General features: G+C 35.2%; 1 protein-coding gene across 6 annotated transcripts; it reads right to left on the bottom strand.

The window, feature by feature from the left end:
* Positions 1–1,721: 1,721 nt before the first annotated feature.
* Positions 1,722–9,487, bottom strand: LOC113743587 (GDSL esterase/lipase At1g71250-like). 6 transcript variants are annotated; one of them, XM_027271637.2, is made up of 9 exons: positions 9,425–9,487; positions 8,683–8,756; positions 7,640–7,781; positions 7,215–7,451; positions 5,483–6,047; positions 4,405–4,532; positions 3,784–4,026; positions 2,823–3,078; positions 1,722–2,013 (listed from the first exon to the last, which is right to left on the bottom strand). In XM_027271637.2, the coding sequence occupies exons 5-9, from the start codon at positions 5,751–5,753 to the stop codon at positions 1,793–1,795; spliced, it is 1,119 nt and encodes a 372-aa protein (XP_027127438.1). In that variant the 5' UTR covers positions 5,754–6,047; positions 7,215–7,451; positions 7,640–7,781; positions 8,683–8,756; positions 9,425–9,487; the 3' UTR covers positions 1,722–1,792. The 6 variants fall into 6 exon arrangements, with proteins under 6 accessions (XP_027127438.1, XP_071904487.1, XP_071904486.1 ...); XM_072048386.1 differs by having other exon boundaries at positions 7,215–7,436; XM_072048385.1 differs by having other exon boundaries at positions 7,215–7,403.
* Between the last annotated feature and the right edge of the window lie 6,731 nt (positions 9,488–16,218).

The following is a 16,218-nucleotide window of genomic DNA, read 5'->3' as shown; positions in this document are numbered from 1 at the left end:
TTGTAAGTCAAGTGCTTTAAGTGATTCTAAAATTTGCAGTTTGTACATTATAGATATGTACAAATAACCACAAGACGAAGACTAAACCTACCTAGAACACCTTATCATCGAGGGAGTATCAACGGGTAGAACCCAGATCGTATAACCACTTTTTCTTCTTCTTTTTTTTCTTAGAAAATAATAATTACAACAATAAAACTAAACCTACCTTGCCTTTTTCTTTTAAAAAAAATGATGATCAATAATAGTTCCTTGCTTACCTCCTGGATAGCTCTTCGTAACTTATCAGTTACAGGTGAAACGTTTTACTAACTAAATTGCATTTCGTTATCAAACTAAATCTACTTTAGAACACCTTATCACTAAAAGAGTATCGACAGGTAGAGCCTAGATCAAATAACCACTTCTTCTTCTTTTTTTCCCCTTAAGAAATAATATGGAAAAGAGGATAACATCAATTCCTCTTCCATTCAATTTAAAATAGACTTTTCTTAGGGAGATTACACAGGTGACTGCCCATCAGAAGTGTAAACGTGCAATTAAGGATAGTAAAACAAAGGTTTGGAGTTTGGACCTCTTAACTTAGTTTCTCCAACTTTTCCTCAATTTACCTAAATCTGTATAATTAAAAGGTAAGAAAGTGATCGGAGCATAGCATCAATTTTATCTTTTTATTAGAAAGAGCATTTAAATCGTAAAAATCATTTCAATTGGAGGAACTTTTGAAAATCTTACCATTCAAAACCTATATTTTTTTTTTTTTTTTTTGTCGAAACGATAGCTTTTTTCATATATAAACACTTTAAACTGTACAATAATTGGACAAAGGTCCAGAGAAAAGGACAGACGTCCTCCAAAAACTTGGTGCCTAGCACCTAAGAATGGGATTTACCCATTCTTCATCTATCCAGATGGTTAGAGCATGCAAGCTCAATTTAATACTGCCTACTTTCCCTGCATTAGCAAACGAGAAAGAACACTTATGAAACTGATTACTAATGAACTGGATATCTTCTATTAGAGTAATTGTATAAATATCTTCCATTCAAAACCTATATGCCATGGTTGAATGTACTAATAGCTATCGGGAAATTGGTAATTATTAAAATTGTAAACATATGCAGCCCTCAATTATGTATGTGTCATTGTAAAATTGTATAAATATGCAATCCTCAATTATTAAAATTGTGATTATTAATTGTAAACAATTTATGTAGCTGTCATTGTAAATCTCATGTGGCAGAGTGAAAACTTGAAGTCATTTAGATTTTTGAGACTTTTTACAATGCCGTTTCTGAAATGCCAACTTTCGTCAATCTATAATTACTCTAAAATGGTCTAACAGCATTATTCTATTCTAATCCAACTTTTTGAATGCTGAATTATATGAACCATGATAGAAATATGCAAGGTTTTTAATTAGAAATACTCATTTGTAAAAAATACTTTTCCTTAAATTGAGAAGATAGAGGAGCAAAAACTAAAAGGAGTCATACAATAAGTTGCTTTTCCTTTTTCAGATTTTTTCTAGAATTATGACTTTTGAACATGTGAAACTGTAGTTCTTGTGAAGAGAGATAAAAGAGAGAATTTTCTCGCTCTTTTGCTAACTATCCTTTAGATTCAAATAGCCAGGAGTAATAATCATTATTTGATTCCTACATTATCTTTGAAATATGATTTTTTGCACTGTTTTTTACTAAAAGAAATGGAAGAGAAAATTAATGCAATTATTCTTCTTGATCGGCATAGCATCTCCTTCACATATTATAAACCATAAACAAATGATAAATTATATTTGTGCCATTTGTTGCACATTCATGGGATAACAATCAGAAGTTGTTCCACCGTAAGCTTTGCTAGCAAGAATTTGGTTCACAATTGCTGTTGGATGGAAAGCATCCCAGAAGATGTACTGACTCCTATTAGTGCAAGGACTGGAAAATGGCAAGCAAGTTATTTGCCCTTGATTTCTTCCAATACCGCAACAGCCTCTATCAGTGACAGTAATACCTACAATATTACCACACACATCGGGTATAAGAATTTGTACTTTAGCACTAGATTTATGGGACAAAATAACAAGATATTTAGTTTTATCTAGAAATACAGTGCATAAATTTATATCTTCATATGCGATCTACAAAAGATTAATCCATTATCACGGAGCCAAGATCCTATATGTAATACATAATGGATTTTTCTAATGGGCTCAGAATACACATATTTATCCTTATTAGACCCTTTGTATTTAGATATTTTCTCAAATTATCTTCACTTCTAATAAAAGGTTAACATCTGAGAAGTTGAGCCCTCTTAGCAAGTACCCGTCAGCACAATCAACCCATATATGATTATGGGATTAATTCCAGCTCTTACCGTTTTGTAAATCTATATGGCAAGTGCTTAAGGAAAAGTTTAAATATTTCAAACACAACTCAGGAAACTGTGGTAACTATAAGCAAGTTATAGCAAACCAACTCCCTCTAAAGGAGTTGGCCACCACATTAATTGTGGGGTGGGAGGTCAATGGTTCAAATCTTGCCTCCCATCAATGTGCCTCAATATAAGGTTTTTCTAAATCCATACGGGTGTGTGGAGCACCCGTCTGGTCTGATGGTGGTTCAATCCCCGTCAAATTCCCCCGACTCAGTTGGGCCTTCCTATAGAGTAAATTCCCCCTGCTCCGTAGGAGTAGGAGTAAGTTAGACATGTGCCGTTACGATAAAAAAGCAAGTTATAGCAAGTTAGACATGTGCCGTTAGACATGTGCTTATATATATATATAAAAGCAAGTTATAGCAAGGTGTTTATGTTCTTACCATAAGTAGAGGCGTTTCTTATTATATCACCAAGTGCTGCAAAAGTGTTGCCATAAACAAAGATTGACCCCTTATAATCTCTGTTAAACTGATCAACGAGAGATCTTAGGCGCACGTTGAACATTCCAACATAATCATTCACAAAGGACACACACTTCCCTGGTGAAGAAAGACCAGTTGCCAGCTGATTAGGAATACAGCCAAGTGGTCCAATTCCACCCAAAAAGAACTTCCTCGTTCCAAGGCTCTGCAATACCTACAAAGATTAAATTTGTACTTAGAGATGGTTAATGGCAGAAACCACGAGCAGAATTTTGGGCTTGATGTTCAAGCAAGCAAGAAATTAATGTCTAAACATCTTTTATTTTTTTTAAGGTTAAACTCCAATTTGGACCCATGAACTATAGATGCACTACAACTTTGGCCTTAAACTTTGATTTTGGACACTTTACTTTCTGAAGTATGAAATTTATTCTATTTTAGCCCTTCAACTTCAATTTTGGACATTTCAACTCCTAAAGTATGAAGAATTTCTCATAAAACTTCAAAACTAATGGAATAGTAGACAATTGATGCCCAAATTTTAAGTAATAAAGTGGGATGAATTTTATATTTTAAGGTATAATTATTCAAAATTACTAGAATTTAAGGATTAAAGTATGATGGATTTCATACTTTACGGAGTAAAGTGTCTAATATTGAAATCTAATGACTAAAGTGCGAGGGCGTCTATAGGTTCCATATTGAAATTTATACATGTTTTAGTGTCAGATGATAACCATATATTTCACTGCAAGTTTGAACATAGCACAAGCCAATTGACCATCCCAGCTTTGAATTGCAAACTCTTACAAGTCACTAAGTTTCCCACAGAGGGCAATTATGGTTTAGTTGAACAATCTTTTGTAAAGCCCTATTTTGAATTAATCAAACAATTGAAGTGAATTTCTGACACTCTTACCAATATTTGCCTTCTGTAACGCTGAATGAGAAGATCAGCATAGTCCTCAGGAGTATAAAAATAGCTTGTGGTGTAAAATGAAGGTTGTAGATAGTTGTTTATGTAGTCATTACTACCAAGGATCATTACAACCAAGGAACTGGCCAAATAGTGACTCAACTCCTGCTCATTCATTTGGCCCTTAAGTTGATTCAAGGTGTTGTCGAAGTTCTGGACTTGTTCACTTAACGTGAACCTTTCACCCTGTACAATTTACCACATACAAGAAAAAGTGTAGGGTGAAATACATCAAACCAATATTACATGAACTTTATTAGCTACCCGCTCTGAAATAGGAAATAGGAGTTGCACTTTTATCTTATATCTTTAGTTAAAAGTATTTACTAATAACCATTGCAATTATGAGCAGATTTCATGTGAGAAATGACTAATGTACTTCTTTTTCCAATTGGAGTACCATATTACGACTAAAAGGCATCTAAAAATTATTGAATATTTTTTTTCTGGTTCTATTAAGGGCACAAACACGACCAGAAGACGAATTTTAGGTTTTATTTCAGATGTGTAATCAACAGGTTCCATATTCCTTTCTTTTAAGAGAAGGGAAAAACAATAGCTTACAAGATTTTGTCCCGTCTCCTCAAGAATGCCTGCTGCAGCAGAGGCATAATTCACTCCCCCAACAATGTTTCCACTATTAACAGATGAACTCGTGTACGGTGGAAGTAAAGGAAGTTCCAGCAAGTCTCCTTCGGAAGCAAGGGGAAAATAACCAGGAGTTGAATAAATTAGTAGAGCAATACCACGTTTTAACATACTTCATCAGGAAAAGAGTAAACTACTTTTTTGTGTTCATGAAGCTAAATTTCCAATTGAGAAAAATCTATTGCCTAATCAATAGCATAAAGTATGATTTTTGCAAGAATGGCATAAGATTTTACCTCTTGAACTTTTTTCATGTAATACTTGATTGAATCCTCTACTTTAGTTCTTCCCTTTTTTTTTTTTTTGAGGTGATAGTTTTCATCGTAGCAAATATATTTTCCTTTTCTTCATTTATGTGTTTTGGTTTCTAGATTTGGTCTTTATTCTAGATATAACATTCGAATTGTAATTCTCGTAGGAAAAAATAAATTTTAATCAATTTCTCAATTATAATTGTCCTAGAAAAAGAATCAGCATTTGAGGTGTCTTCGTCTCTCTGTTTTCTTTTTTGTTTGTTCTCCAAAAAAGAAGGTAGCCAAGTTTTGCTGATTAAAAGCTATGAAAGACAATGAGGGAAAAAAATTTTGTATGTTCTTGCCACCCTCCCACCCCTTCTCCCACCCTTCCCACCTTCAATAGTCAGGTCCAAAATCCTAACCCTGAATTTGACATAAAGGACTCTAAGAGCCCTCCCATTACTACTGGGAGGAAAAAGACTTGCAAAAATTTTCATCCAAAAATTTCACAGTGAGCTTTTTCTGCAACGTAGGAAGTATCAACAATCAAACCTTGATGCGAGACAAGTGAAAAGAGCGTTTCATAATTTCCTTCCAGTGAACCAATGGGTATAGAGAGTCTTATTTTGGTATTTCAAACAACTATTTTATCGTTGTATGTGGGTGTGGGTGTGGGTGTAACATTTGCTAATCTACCTCGGTTTTACATAACCTTCTAAAGCTGAAAATTAAAGTCAAAAGTTAATGGTCATAATTACCCAAGTAATCTATGATGGTTTTTCCATTGCAAAATCTGCCAGTCGGTACTCCTCCATTGAAATCCACACCATAAGGAACATAATTCGCTTTTGCCAAGGAGTTAAGATCATTGTTGTTTCCAGGATCAATTAACGAATCACCAAATACAAACATAGCTGCAAACTGTGGCTTAGCTGCCACAGTTCTAGGTGAAAGAGAAAGAGCGATTAAAGCTAAGGCAACTGATCTAAGAAGAAGTTGAATTCTTGCTAAGGGCACATGCTCATCCATTATCTATAAATGTTTCTAGCTTCTTTCAGACAACAAGTCATCTTAAAATGAGAATTCATCCCATCCGATGGATGTTAATGTACTACAAAAGATGTGTCCATGTTCCTTTTAGCTCACTAGTAAGGTGGGAAAAATGTGCCCATACCAAAAACAATCCATGAATTTGTCCTTTTGGAAGAGCATTTTCCCTTGTATTCTGCCCGACTTTTTGAATACTACTTTTTGTTGGCAATCAGTTACATCAGTTCCAATCTTGTCAGTTTGAGTTCGGCTTTTCTTTTCTTTCTTCTGTAGCTTATAGATAAGAAAAAGAAAATGTCATTTAAAGACTAGTTTGTTAAAAGATGTATAGACCACGAAGTATGTACGAAAGGTAATTTGGTCGCTTATGCTACTATGCATAATGTGTTTACAAGACACTTCATATTGAAGATTCCGCAAATGCAGAAAACGATTAAAGCAGGCTGACCAATTGAAGAATGTTATAGTTCACATCAGATAGTGTGTTAATCATGAAGCATGCAATGAATGGAGACTTAGTAAATTAGGAAAGGAAAGCAAATTTATTTTGACCATAAATAAAATTATTTTTCAACAAGACAACAACAGGTCAAGTTCTTTATTGAAGTCATATTACTGGCTTTAACTTTTTGATAGAAATCTACATTAGCACTATATATGAGCTTTTTAACTCTTATGCGAATTTAATAATAGTTTCACTACCATTTAATAATAGTTTCACTACCATAATATTCTCATATTTACTCTTTTTTATACCCTTATACTAATTTTCAATTTTGTTAGCTATTTCAAACTTAAGAAGAAATTTTTTTTTTCAAACATATGAACTCTATTTTTCCTAGGCCTGAGATAAAGATCATGGAGATCGCCACTTTTTCAAGCCATCCCATTAGGTTAAAATTTAGGAATTCTCCTTGTCTTAGAGATTCAATGCTCAGAACAAATGCAACTAAATCACTAGTAGATCTCACGCACAGTAACATGCTTTTAGCAGAAAAAAATGATCAACTAGAGCACTTAAAAAATTCTCTTGTCAAACTCAAATCACATAATTACCGTGTACATGAAAGGCATTAACTTAAAATTGGGATGGTCAACTGATTAAGTTCCAATTACTGGGGATTGTTCAAGTGTCCAGGGAGTGGCCTTTTAAAGCCTGCCTCATGGCTTGATCTATTAACTAGGTAAATCATACTGGCATTCCATAAGGTACTGATCTATTTTGATAAATAACTCACTTGCATAATTAGATTGACCTTATTCGTTCAGGATGTATGGAGCTCATTTTAAACATAATATGGCTATTTTACCCTTCAGCCTATTGAAAAAGGTTGTTATTGACCATAGTAACATCATTCAAGTTAAGAGAAGGCCCCAGTAAACCACTAATCGATATTACGAAACTCAGTATCAATAAATTACAGTGACAGTGACACATACCATATCTGTCTCAAGACTCCTTTTTCTTCTGTATTCTTGCCTTCTTGCATCCCTGCCTCTACACTCCCAGCTGCTACCAACAGTACAATGTCATTCTTCTTGCTTTTTCCTGTTTCCATCTCTTCCACTTTATAATTCATCTTCTCCAAACTGCAGCAGTTTACAAACACCCAATGGCCAAGCATATAACTGCAACCAGATATCTTCTCTTGAACTAATAACCTGATATATAGTATTCTTTGCAGTGAAAGAATTATGTATTACACTTTTAGCATATGTAAGTAGAAATTATACTCAGGATGCTTCTGCTACCGATACATATTGTTCAACACACACTTTGTACTTTATTAATGGCCTCCTAGAGTAGTCCCCACATATGATAGCAAGCTGTATGCGTGAAATTCAACATAATAATATACTGATACCTGGAAGGAAAGTGAACTTGATATCTTGCGTTTTACTGCACAGATAGCTTTGATCATTTTATCCACCCATTTTGTAGGTCAAACTGTCAAAGTCCATGAAGATTAACTTCATCACACGACAGGAGCTTCCTGGTACTGTAGTCTGTAAATTTGCTAAGAATTTCAACTTAAGAAGAGATACATAACTAGTGAAACACGTATTTTGCTTCTTCACTTGGAACTGAAGCCTAGTTGTTGGAACATTCATAAACAAATCTTACTCACGAGTCAATAAGCCCCATTCTGGCCTCTGTCACAAAAGATCACAAAGCACACTAGTTCTTTTGGAAAAGAGAATTGAATAGAGACAATTCAAATGTATTAAATTAGTCATCTTTCTATCATAAAGATAATGCTACAGAGGGATGATAATCGTTTTTAGACAATGCAAATTATGTTAACAATCTGATTGACAAAACCAATAGTCACAGATCTGCATTCATTGCAAAAATACAACACTTCAAATACGATGCAGCACACAGCACTGGAAAAGAACCAAAAAGTCTCCAGGCTCAGCTTTTCCAATGTAGGAAAACACAATAGTAATAGAAAGATGCAGGACATTGAGCTTTGAAACTAAAGTCATGAAGCTGCAAAACAAACGAAGTTCCAGGAAACTGAATTTTCAAACCAAGCCATTAGCTGCAAGCCAAATGGGTTCCAACTTCAGGATTCCAAGAGCTCAAGTTTTCATACTGGGCAACGAGCCAAAACATAAATATATAAACTGCAAACAGACTTAAATGTGGAAACAACTCAGATTTATCACAAGTTTATCATCTTCCAGATGCCATTGCAAGTCTCAAAGGTAGTCTGCTTCACCGGATCGAGTTCAAACTTTTCTACTCTTTTTTCCTCCCTCTCCACAATATCTGAATTGACTAAATAAAGGGTAAAACAACTGTAATTGGAAAGTGTGCAGACCAAAGCAAAGAAGCCTTCTTGTAATCAATATACAAAGTGAGAAATTACCAAACAGATACCAAAGACAATTGGAAGGATACGGCCAGATATTTTGGACTGATCGTCCAGGTTTGGAACAATGCTAGTGACAGAAGCATACATGGATAATTTCATCCTACAAGATGAAAAGAAGTGAATATCAGCAATTTTAAAATCTCAACAAACATTTGAAATAAGTAGAACGTTTAACAGCACATGAGACAAGCAAACAAAAGAAACATAATTTTCTACATAACAAAATCCAAGAAAAAAAATTTAACAATGCGTTTGTTCTTCTTAAAGTGCTTACAAAGGAACACAGTAGCGTAATACATTATTAGAACATAAAAGACAATATACTACATATGCTTGCAAAGACTAAAAATTAACAAACAACTAAATCAACTGCTTATGTTGCATGAATTATGCAGAATGGAAAATGACCAAACAGGCTTGAAATAACAATAGTCAAAGTTCGGTAAATTCTTCCTTCAAATATCTAAGACTAATCAGAGGAACCTGCAGATATCCACATCTTAGGGGGGGATAAATCAACAGAACTGAAAGATTGAGATGACAAAAAGAAAAACTATAACAACTATTTTTTTGAACTCTGATCTAACACTAGAAGGGAATTATAAATATCTACAGCAAGTACAGTTGAGCTAATATACTGCTGCACATTATGTCACCAAAAAAATTAATCTACCACACAAAATACATCCAAGAGTAAATAAAACTCAAAAAACCTTGCAAAGCAAGATTAACACATAAATGTAAATCCAAATTTCTCCATCAACTTACTCTCTCCTCAGGTCCTCTTGCTCAAGTTTCTTCAGTGATTTTCTTCGTTCTTCAATAGATTCGCTCTGTTGCTCAAGATTATTAATTTCATCTATAATCACTGTGTTGATATTCGAATCTGAAATCAATACCACCGACACAGAGCAAAAAATGGAGGATTTCACTGAAATGAAGAGATACTTATCTAAGCTCATCCCTCAGCTGATGTTCTCTTTCTTCCAGCTCCTTGGCTAGCAAATCTGATTCTTCATCTGCAACTACAGTGGAATTTGCTTCTGTAGTTTTGCTTCTGCATATTTCTAGCTTTGTTTGACATTCTGTTTCAAGTAAACTCATCTAAGTAGCAATACCTGAGAAGCTGTCATCTACCACACTGACGCTGACCAACAAATATAGAGAGAAACAAAAAGAATCTAAAGTAACAGATAGTCAAAAGGACACTTCAACCGAAGAGTGAAAATGCAATCAAATTAAACATGTGAAATGTTGTCAATGCACATATACAGCGAGTTCAATTTTGGAAAAGCAATTCAATCGATTGTGTTTCAGTGATTAGTACTCCAGACCACTAGCGAAATGCAACTTAACCAAGTCCAAGCAGCAAATTAGCTAAAAATTCAGTCTCACAAAATCAGCCAAAAAATTGCATGACAAATTATACATTAACAAACCAATCATCAACCGTCAAATGCAAGCAAAATTCGAACTTTATCAGTATAACAGGAAAAATCGTGCCCTAAATTACATTTACTGAAAATGCCCTAATCCACATCAACCATCACCTAAAACTCCAGAGGCAAACTAGCAGGAGGTAAAATTCAAACCTTATTGCTGTTAATTGGCAAAACATGCCCCAATTCACTTTTAGTAAAAATGGGAAAACCATACTTGGTTCGTCAACAAATAATCAAAATTGCAAGCGTAACATCCTATCTTATTCTTTCGAGGAAGAAATTGGACCTTGTATGGAACGTTGCAGGCCGTTGAAATCGGCGTGGGCACGGGAGTGGAGAGATTGGGCTTGCTGGAAATATTGCTTGAGAGTGATGTTGTCCCCGTCCTCCCTCAGGAAGTCGACAAGTTCGTGGCTATATGCGATGAGCTTCTCCACTTCGAACCTTGTCGAATCCGCCATATCTGTTCGACTTTTTGCTGCAATGAAATTTGGGCTTTTAATACTGAACTCAAATGGCAAACAGATTTTAGGCTGAAATTCAAATGACGAATCGTAAGAGGGAAAACATGGAGAGATAACAGTTGAAACATTAATTGCAACATGCGCCCTTGGACTATAACCAAATTTTACTTTGCTCCTACACTGTACACTGACACACTGAATTTTAGTATTGTGATCGAAAATTCTAATTAATTGCAATATGCACCCTCACATTATTACCAAAATTTACTTTGCTTCCCCACTGTGAATTTTAGCATTGTACTAGGAAAATTCCGAAGTGTCTTCCTATTTCATAAAGAGATATGAAAATTTAAAACAAATGGTTAGAAGTCATCGACTATTTGACCAACAAAAGTAAGCAAATATAAGTTATAACGTAATGTCTAAGTCACTCGTATCCCAAAGAGTACCTATAGGTTGACAAAATTATGGTTCCATTATAAGGTTAAGTGCTAGGGTGGTAAGACAAAACAAGGATGTAATAGGCAATTTTCATAATTAAAAATAAAAGAGAGACTCATCCACTAAAAAATGAACTTAGGTAAATTCAAAAAATATATATTGCTTAATCTCGTGAGGCTCTGAAGTGACTCAAGTAAAGCGTCCCACTTGAAAACAATGCTTTTCAATCTTTGAAAAAAAAAAAAAGCATTTCCAAGCTTTAAATAATGAGTTAGAGAAGGTACCGAGAAATATTATTGGTGGCAAGTAAAGGCAAAGCATCATTGGTGATTTTGAGTTAGTGCAAAAGGAAATAGAGAGTGAATGGAAAGGCAACCAGAAAATATCATGATGTGAACTCGAATCTCCAAATTCTCGTTCTTGAAGAAACGATTCAATCAGGCAACGGAATGATCTATCTTGATCAGGTTATGAAACAATTTAGATGGATTCTAAACAATCAAGGATAACTCGAGATTGACTAGAAAGGTAGAACGGCGCCACAACCAACTATAATTGTTGATTTGATAAGTTAAACTCGAACAAAGAAAACACTCACTTTGTATCAAGGACGTTCCCAAGGAACAAGAAAGAGAAACCTCTCAATTTTTTATTCATCTTCAACTTAACTTAAGAAAACGTTGCAAGCTAGGCTTATATATAGCCTTACAAGATCATAAAACCCTAAACCTGTTTGGAAAAGCCTAAGTTTCCTAATAAGACATAAGTCCCTAACCCTAAGAATACTAATATTTATGTCTAGATATGTTAACTATGCCTTCTTAGGCTTATACTAATATTTGCGTCTAGATATGCTAAATATGCCTTCATAGGCTTACAAGAACCAATCGGATGCGATGAAATAGAAAATAACTTAAAAACTATGAAAATTGCTAAAAATTGAAAATTTTGACTCGACAAAAATCGGCCCGGAACATGGGACCAGACATGGCACTAGACATTGCTAGAACATGAGACGAGAAGTAAGAAAAAGACATAAAGAAGTGATCTGCGAACCGATCCATGGACCTGTTCCTCGTAGATTAATCCGCGAATCCGCTTCTACTTCTTTTTTCTGTTTTTTCCTTCGACCTCGATCCTCATGCATATCTTCTAAGTTCCACATGCACAATCCCTAGTTCGTGCCAACATCAAATTGAACCAAATCGAACCAAATTGATGCTTTAAAACACCAAATTTTGAATTTTGAACGACTTGATCCTACCCCTATTTATTGGACCCCAATGAACCATTGTCGGACCTTGAAAGAGTGCCCAATCAACTCTTAGGACTCATATCATTCCCCTTCTCTTGAAAAGATTTGTCCTTAAATCGTTGCCTTGCTTATAGTGAAGCACATCGGGGAACGTTTGCATAAAAGCGATCCAATAAGCATGTCGCCAACTCAACTTGATCATAAACACGAACCAATGCACATGTTCCATTCGCCAAAGATTAGTTCTAATATCTCTACCATTCCTTCTCCCATGAAAATGATTTGGCCTCAAATCAATGCCTGGGTCAAAGACAAAAAACGAGGTATAAGTAGGAATGAAAGAATTATAAGCACTAAACTCACCTGATTGATAATAAGTAGGAAATTAATGAACACCATGCTACATTTGCATGCCCTTAACACAACCCCAAAACATACTAGAACCACTAAACAAACATGCATCACAACCACTAATACAATAATCACATGACTTAAATAATATGGTTAGACTAGCATATACTATATCGCTTCTATTTAAGAAGTAGTAGAACTCATCTACTATAGTGTGTGACATACCTAAATTAATATATTACTACTTGATAGAGTGATCAAATTCACTAGATTGATCTGCATAGAGATATCTTTTAAGTGCCAAAGGATTAATCTCTAAATAACATTTGTGTAAGTGATCCCTAGATTTAAAGTTATTATGGTATCTTGAGTACGGACGTATATTTGTTATATAATTGTTTTCATAATAGGGAATCCTCACATCATTAGCTTATTGGTATATACTTGAAGTATGGAAAAGATAGTGAATAATATATAAGGATTTACCACCTCTTATGAAAGAGAAATTATCTCATGTCTGGCTATTTGTAGAAGTATAACTCGAAATTCTTAGTATTAAGTGGAAGTGTGAGGACTTGAAAATTCACCTATATTTTCCTTATAATCCTTTTTTATTTTGAATAAGTTAATTTATAAATTCTTTACCACTAATTTGCTCCCTCAATAGTTGTAATAAATAATAGAATCGAAAATTTTACTTTTACTTTTATCATTAGTGTAAGCTAGGATTTTGGCGTATTCGTGTAGTGTGATCGATTGGTGAGGTGTGTGTACTAAATTTAGTGGATAAGAATGGGTATTAGGCAAGAGAAAGTATGTGATTAAAAAGTGCTAAGAGTAAGTTAGTGAACCATAAGTTAAAACAAAAGTACAAGAGAGTTAAGAAAGTAAGCTTGAACCGACTTGCGCCGTTTGTACCGGTCAAAGACACCACTTGACTAATACTTTCTTACCCTAATCTTCTTATTTTTCCTATCATTTATCCTTCCCTAATTTAACCCTAAGGCTAGCCGAAATTTTTGACCAAAAAACAAGAGGAAAAAAAACAAAAACAAGAGGAAAATTGGTAGCTTGCCAAGTGTTGGCCATCTATGTAACCTTTGACCAAGAAGCTTTCTTCCATTCTTATCTTTCCTAGCACAAAATTTCCTTCATTTCTTCATCTTCTTGACCGAGAGTGAGGAGAGGAAAAGAGAGAAGAAAAAACCACCAACTTCATCTTGATTCTTACCTTGTTTGAGTTGGAATCACAAAACTAAACTGAACAAAGTTGCTTCAAGGAAGTAAGGAAGCTTGTAATAGAGAGTTTTTGGAGAGGAAGCTTTGGTTCTTCACTTTCTCAAGGGGTTTTGAAGGTACTAAGTTGGACAACTTCCTTTCTCTTTTTTATTTTGCAATTTATGGTGAAGATGGCTTGAAACTTGAAATTTTATGGATGATAGCCTAGATTTGATGAAAATTGGTGAAATTTCAGCCTAGGGTTTATGATTTTCAACTTTGATTTATGTTGTTCATCCATGATATGTTGGTATTGAGCTTGGTTATGGACTTGTGTGGTGATTGGTAGTTTATTGTGACTTTTTAGCTTCTAAATAGAAAATTTCAGCTTTAGTTCTATAATTTCAGCTTTACTGGGGAATTTTTCAGCTTTGATATTGTGATGTATATAGGCTAGAAATGAGCTTCAGTTGGATGATTTTATAGCTAGTATGAGAACCGAATTCATCTTATTACTTGTGGTATTGATTTGGGCTGATTTGATATGAAAATGTTGCCTTGAAAATGGCTAGAAAATTGGGAAAAGACAAAGGAAACGCTGTCTGTTTTTTTTTCTTGAAGTCCAAGCGAGCGGAAACGGAACTTAAGAGGTGATTCTTGGTTGATTTGAACTTAGATTGCTTAGGGTATTTGAGTTCCCCTTAGTAGGGATATATAAGCTAAAATTTTGCCAAAACCTAAATATTTATAAGGAGAAAGTGTGACGACTCCATCTCTCCCCAGGGCGTACCCTAGGGTTTAGCGGACCGCCTGCCCAACTCTTGTCGGGACTCACTCACTCACTTCAAAAAAATAAGTTACAACTTCAAAAGTAAAGGAAACAATAGTTCCCAAGTTTAGAAAGTACATTTATACTCATTTCTATCTCAAACGTTCATACATTTCCAAATATAACAAAAGATCCAAGTTCCAGCTAACTTCCAACCCTAATCAAGCACTAGTGCGAGTACAATCACAAAAATTCAAAATACTAGACAACGCTAGCCTGTACCAGCCTCACGCCCGTGTTCGTATTCCCCTGTAAGGAAAACAAAACTAATAGGGTGAGGCAAAGCTCAGTGAGGTTCCAAAACTTCATGCAGACCCAAGTAGCAAGTTGGTCATTATGTAAAACTTGAGATCTCAAAATGAGCGAGCGTACAAGTTCATAAAAAGAAACAATAACACTACAAGTAACAAATTGACTAAATATACAACATTTCCAAGTATAAGGATATAGATGGCTCTCAAGAGCCAAATTCCCGTTGCATTACTTGATTCGAACCCGTTGAAACTCCGTCAACGTTTAAAGAAGCAAAACCATGACCGTAGATCTCCACTTTACACCAAATTTCATCTACTAATCAACGCCCTACCAGGCCCGAACTCCAAATTAAGAGTGATGGTAATACTCAAGTATATTGAATCCAGTGGACCATATCCAAAGGATTACACAATAAACAATAAACAATAAACAGTAACTATGGTTCGCCAGTCTCCTCGACCAAGCCGTTATTGACTCGATTCGACTGACTAACCAATAGGATGAGAATCCCAGGTAGTATTCAAGTTGTATACATGTATATCAAGTCAATAATAACAAGTAAACAGTAAGAAATTACATTAGAAAAAGTGCGATAAAGTACTGTGACAGCCCCACTTTCCCCTAAGGCGAACCAAAGGGGTTAGCGGACTGCCTGCCCAGCTCTCGCCAGGACTACGGTACAGTTTACGTCAATCTATAACGTTCCGGAACATCCCATTGCACGTAAACAAGTCAAAAGAGTCAAATAAAAAAAAAACGAAAAATTTGCCGAAGATGAATAGTGCAGGCTGCGTCAGAATCCGGCCGGAATCTGGCCGGATTTCCGGCCGGATTCTCGGCCGGATACTAGGCCGAGAGCAATCCAAAATGTTCTCCAAAACCCTCCACAATCCGGCCGTCAATCCGGCCAGTTTCTGGCCGGATTCCTGGCCGGATTCAGTCCAGTGACTTTTCGTTCAAAATTTTCCTTTTGCCGTTTGAAATCCAAATCGATTCAAAGTTCAGCCAAACATCAACCAAGCATATATACATTGAAATCCAACATTCCAAGCCAAATCGGCATACCAAAATATCCAACTAATCCATACATGTACAATAACCAATTACAAACCAAACATTGGAGGAAACAAAACACTTAGGGTTTCACCCTCAAGGAGCTATTCAAAATACATGTACATGAGCTCAACTTGTCATTCAACTATTACAATCTTTTCCAAAAGTGTTCATTTTCCTGTAAGGAAAACAAATGGAACGGTGTGAGCTAAAGCTCAGTGAGCAACTATCACAATAGCAGTTAAGATCACATA

The sequence above is a fragment of the Coffea arabica genome, chromosome 5e, assembly GCF_036785885.1.
Source record: "Coffea arabica cultivar ET-39 chromosome 5e, Coffea Arabica ET-39 HiFi, whole genome shotgun sequence".
NCBI classification, from domain to species: Eukaryota; Viridiplantae; Streptophyta; class Magnoliopsida; order Gentianales; family Rubiaceae; genus Coffea; species Coffea arabica.
The sequence above is the reverse complement of the archived record's forward strand: the minus strand, read 5'-3'. Positions and strand labels throughout refer to the sequence as shown.

Bases quoted from the DNA above. Each gene is read 5' to 3' on its own strand.
- LOC113743587 (XM_072048384.1), bottom strand. From the start codon at position 5,753: ATGGATGAGCATGTGCCCTTAGCAAGAATTCAACTTCTTCTTAGATCA. The intron at 4,027-4,404 runs GTAAGCTATTGT...TAAATTGTACAG, and splicing joins AGGAGACGGGACAAAATCTT to GGTGAAAGGTTCACGTTAAG. The intron at 3,079-3,783 runs GTAAGAGTGTCA...TAATCTTTGTAG, and splicing joins GTTACAGAAGGCAAATATTG to GTATTGCAGAGCCTTGGAAC.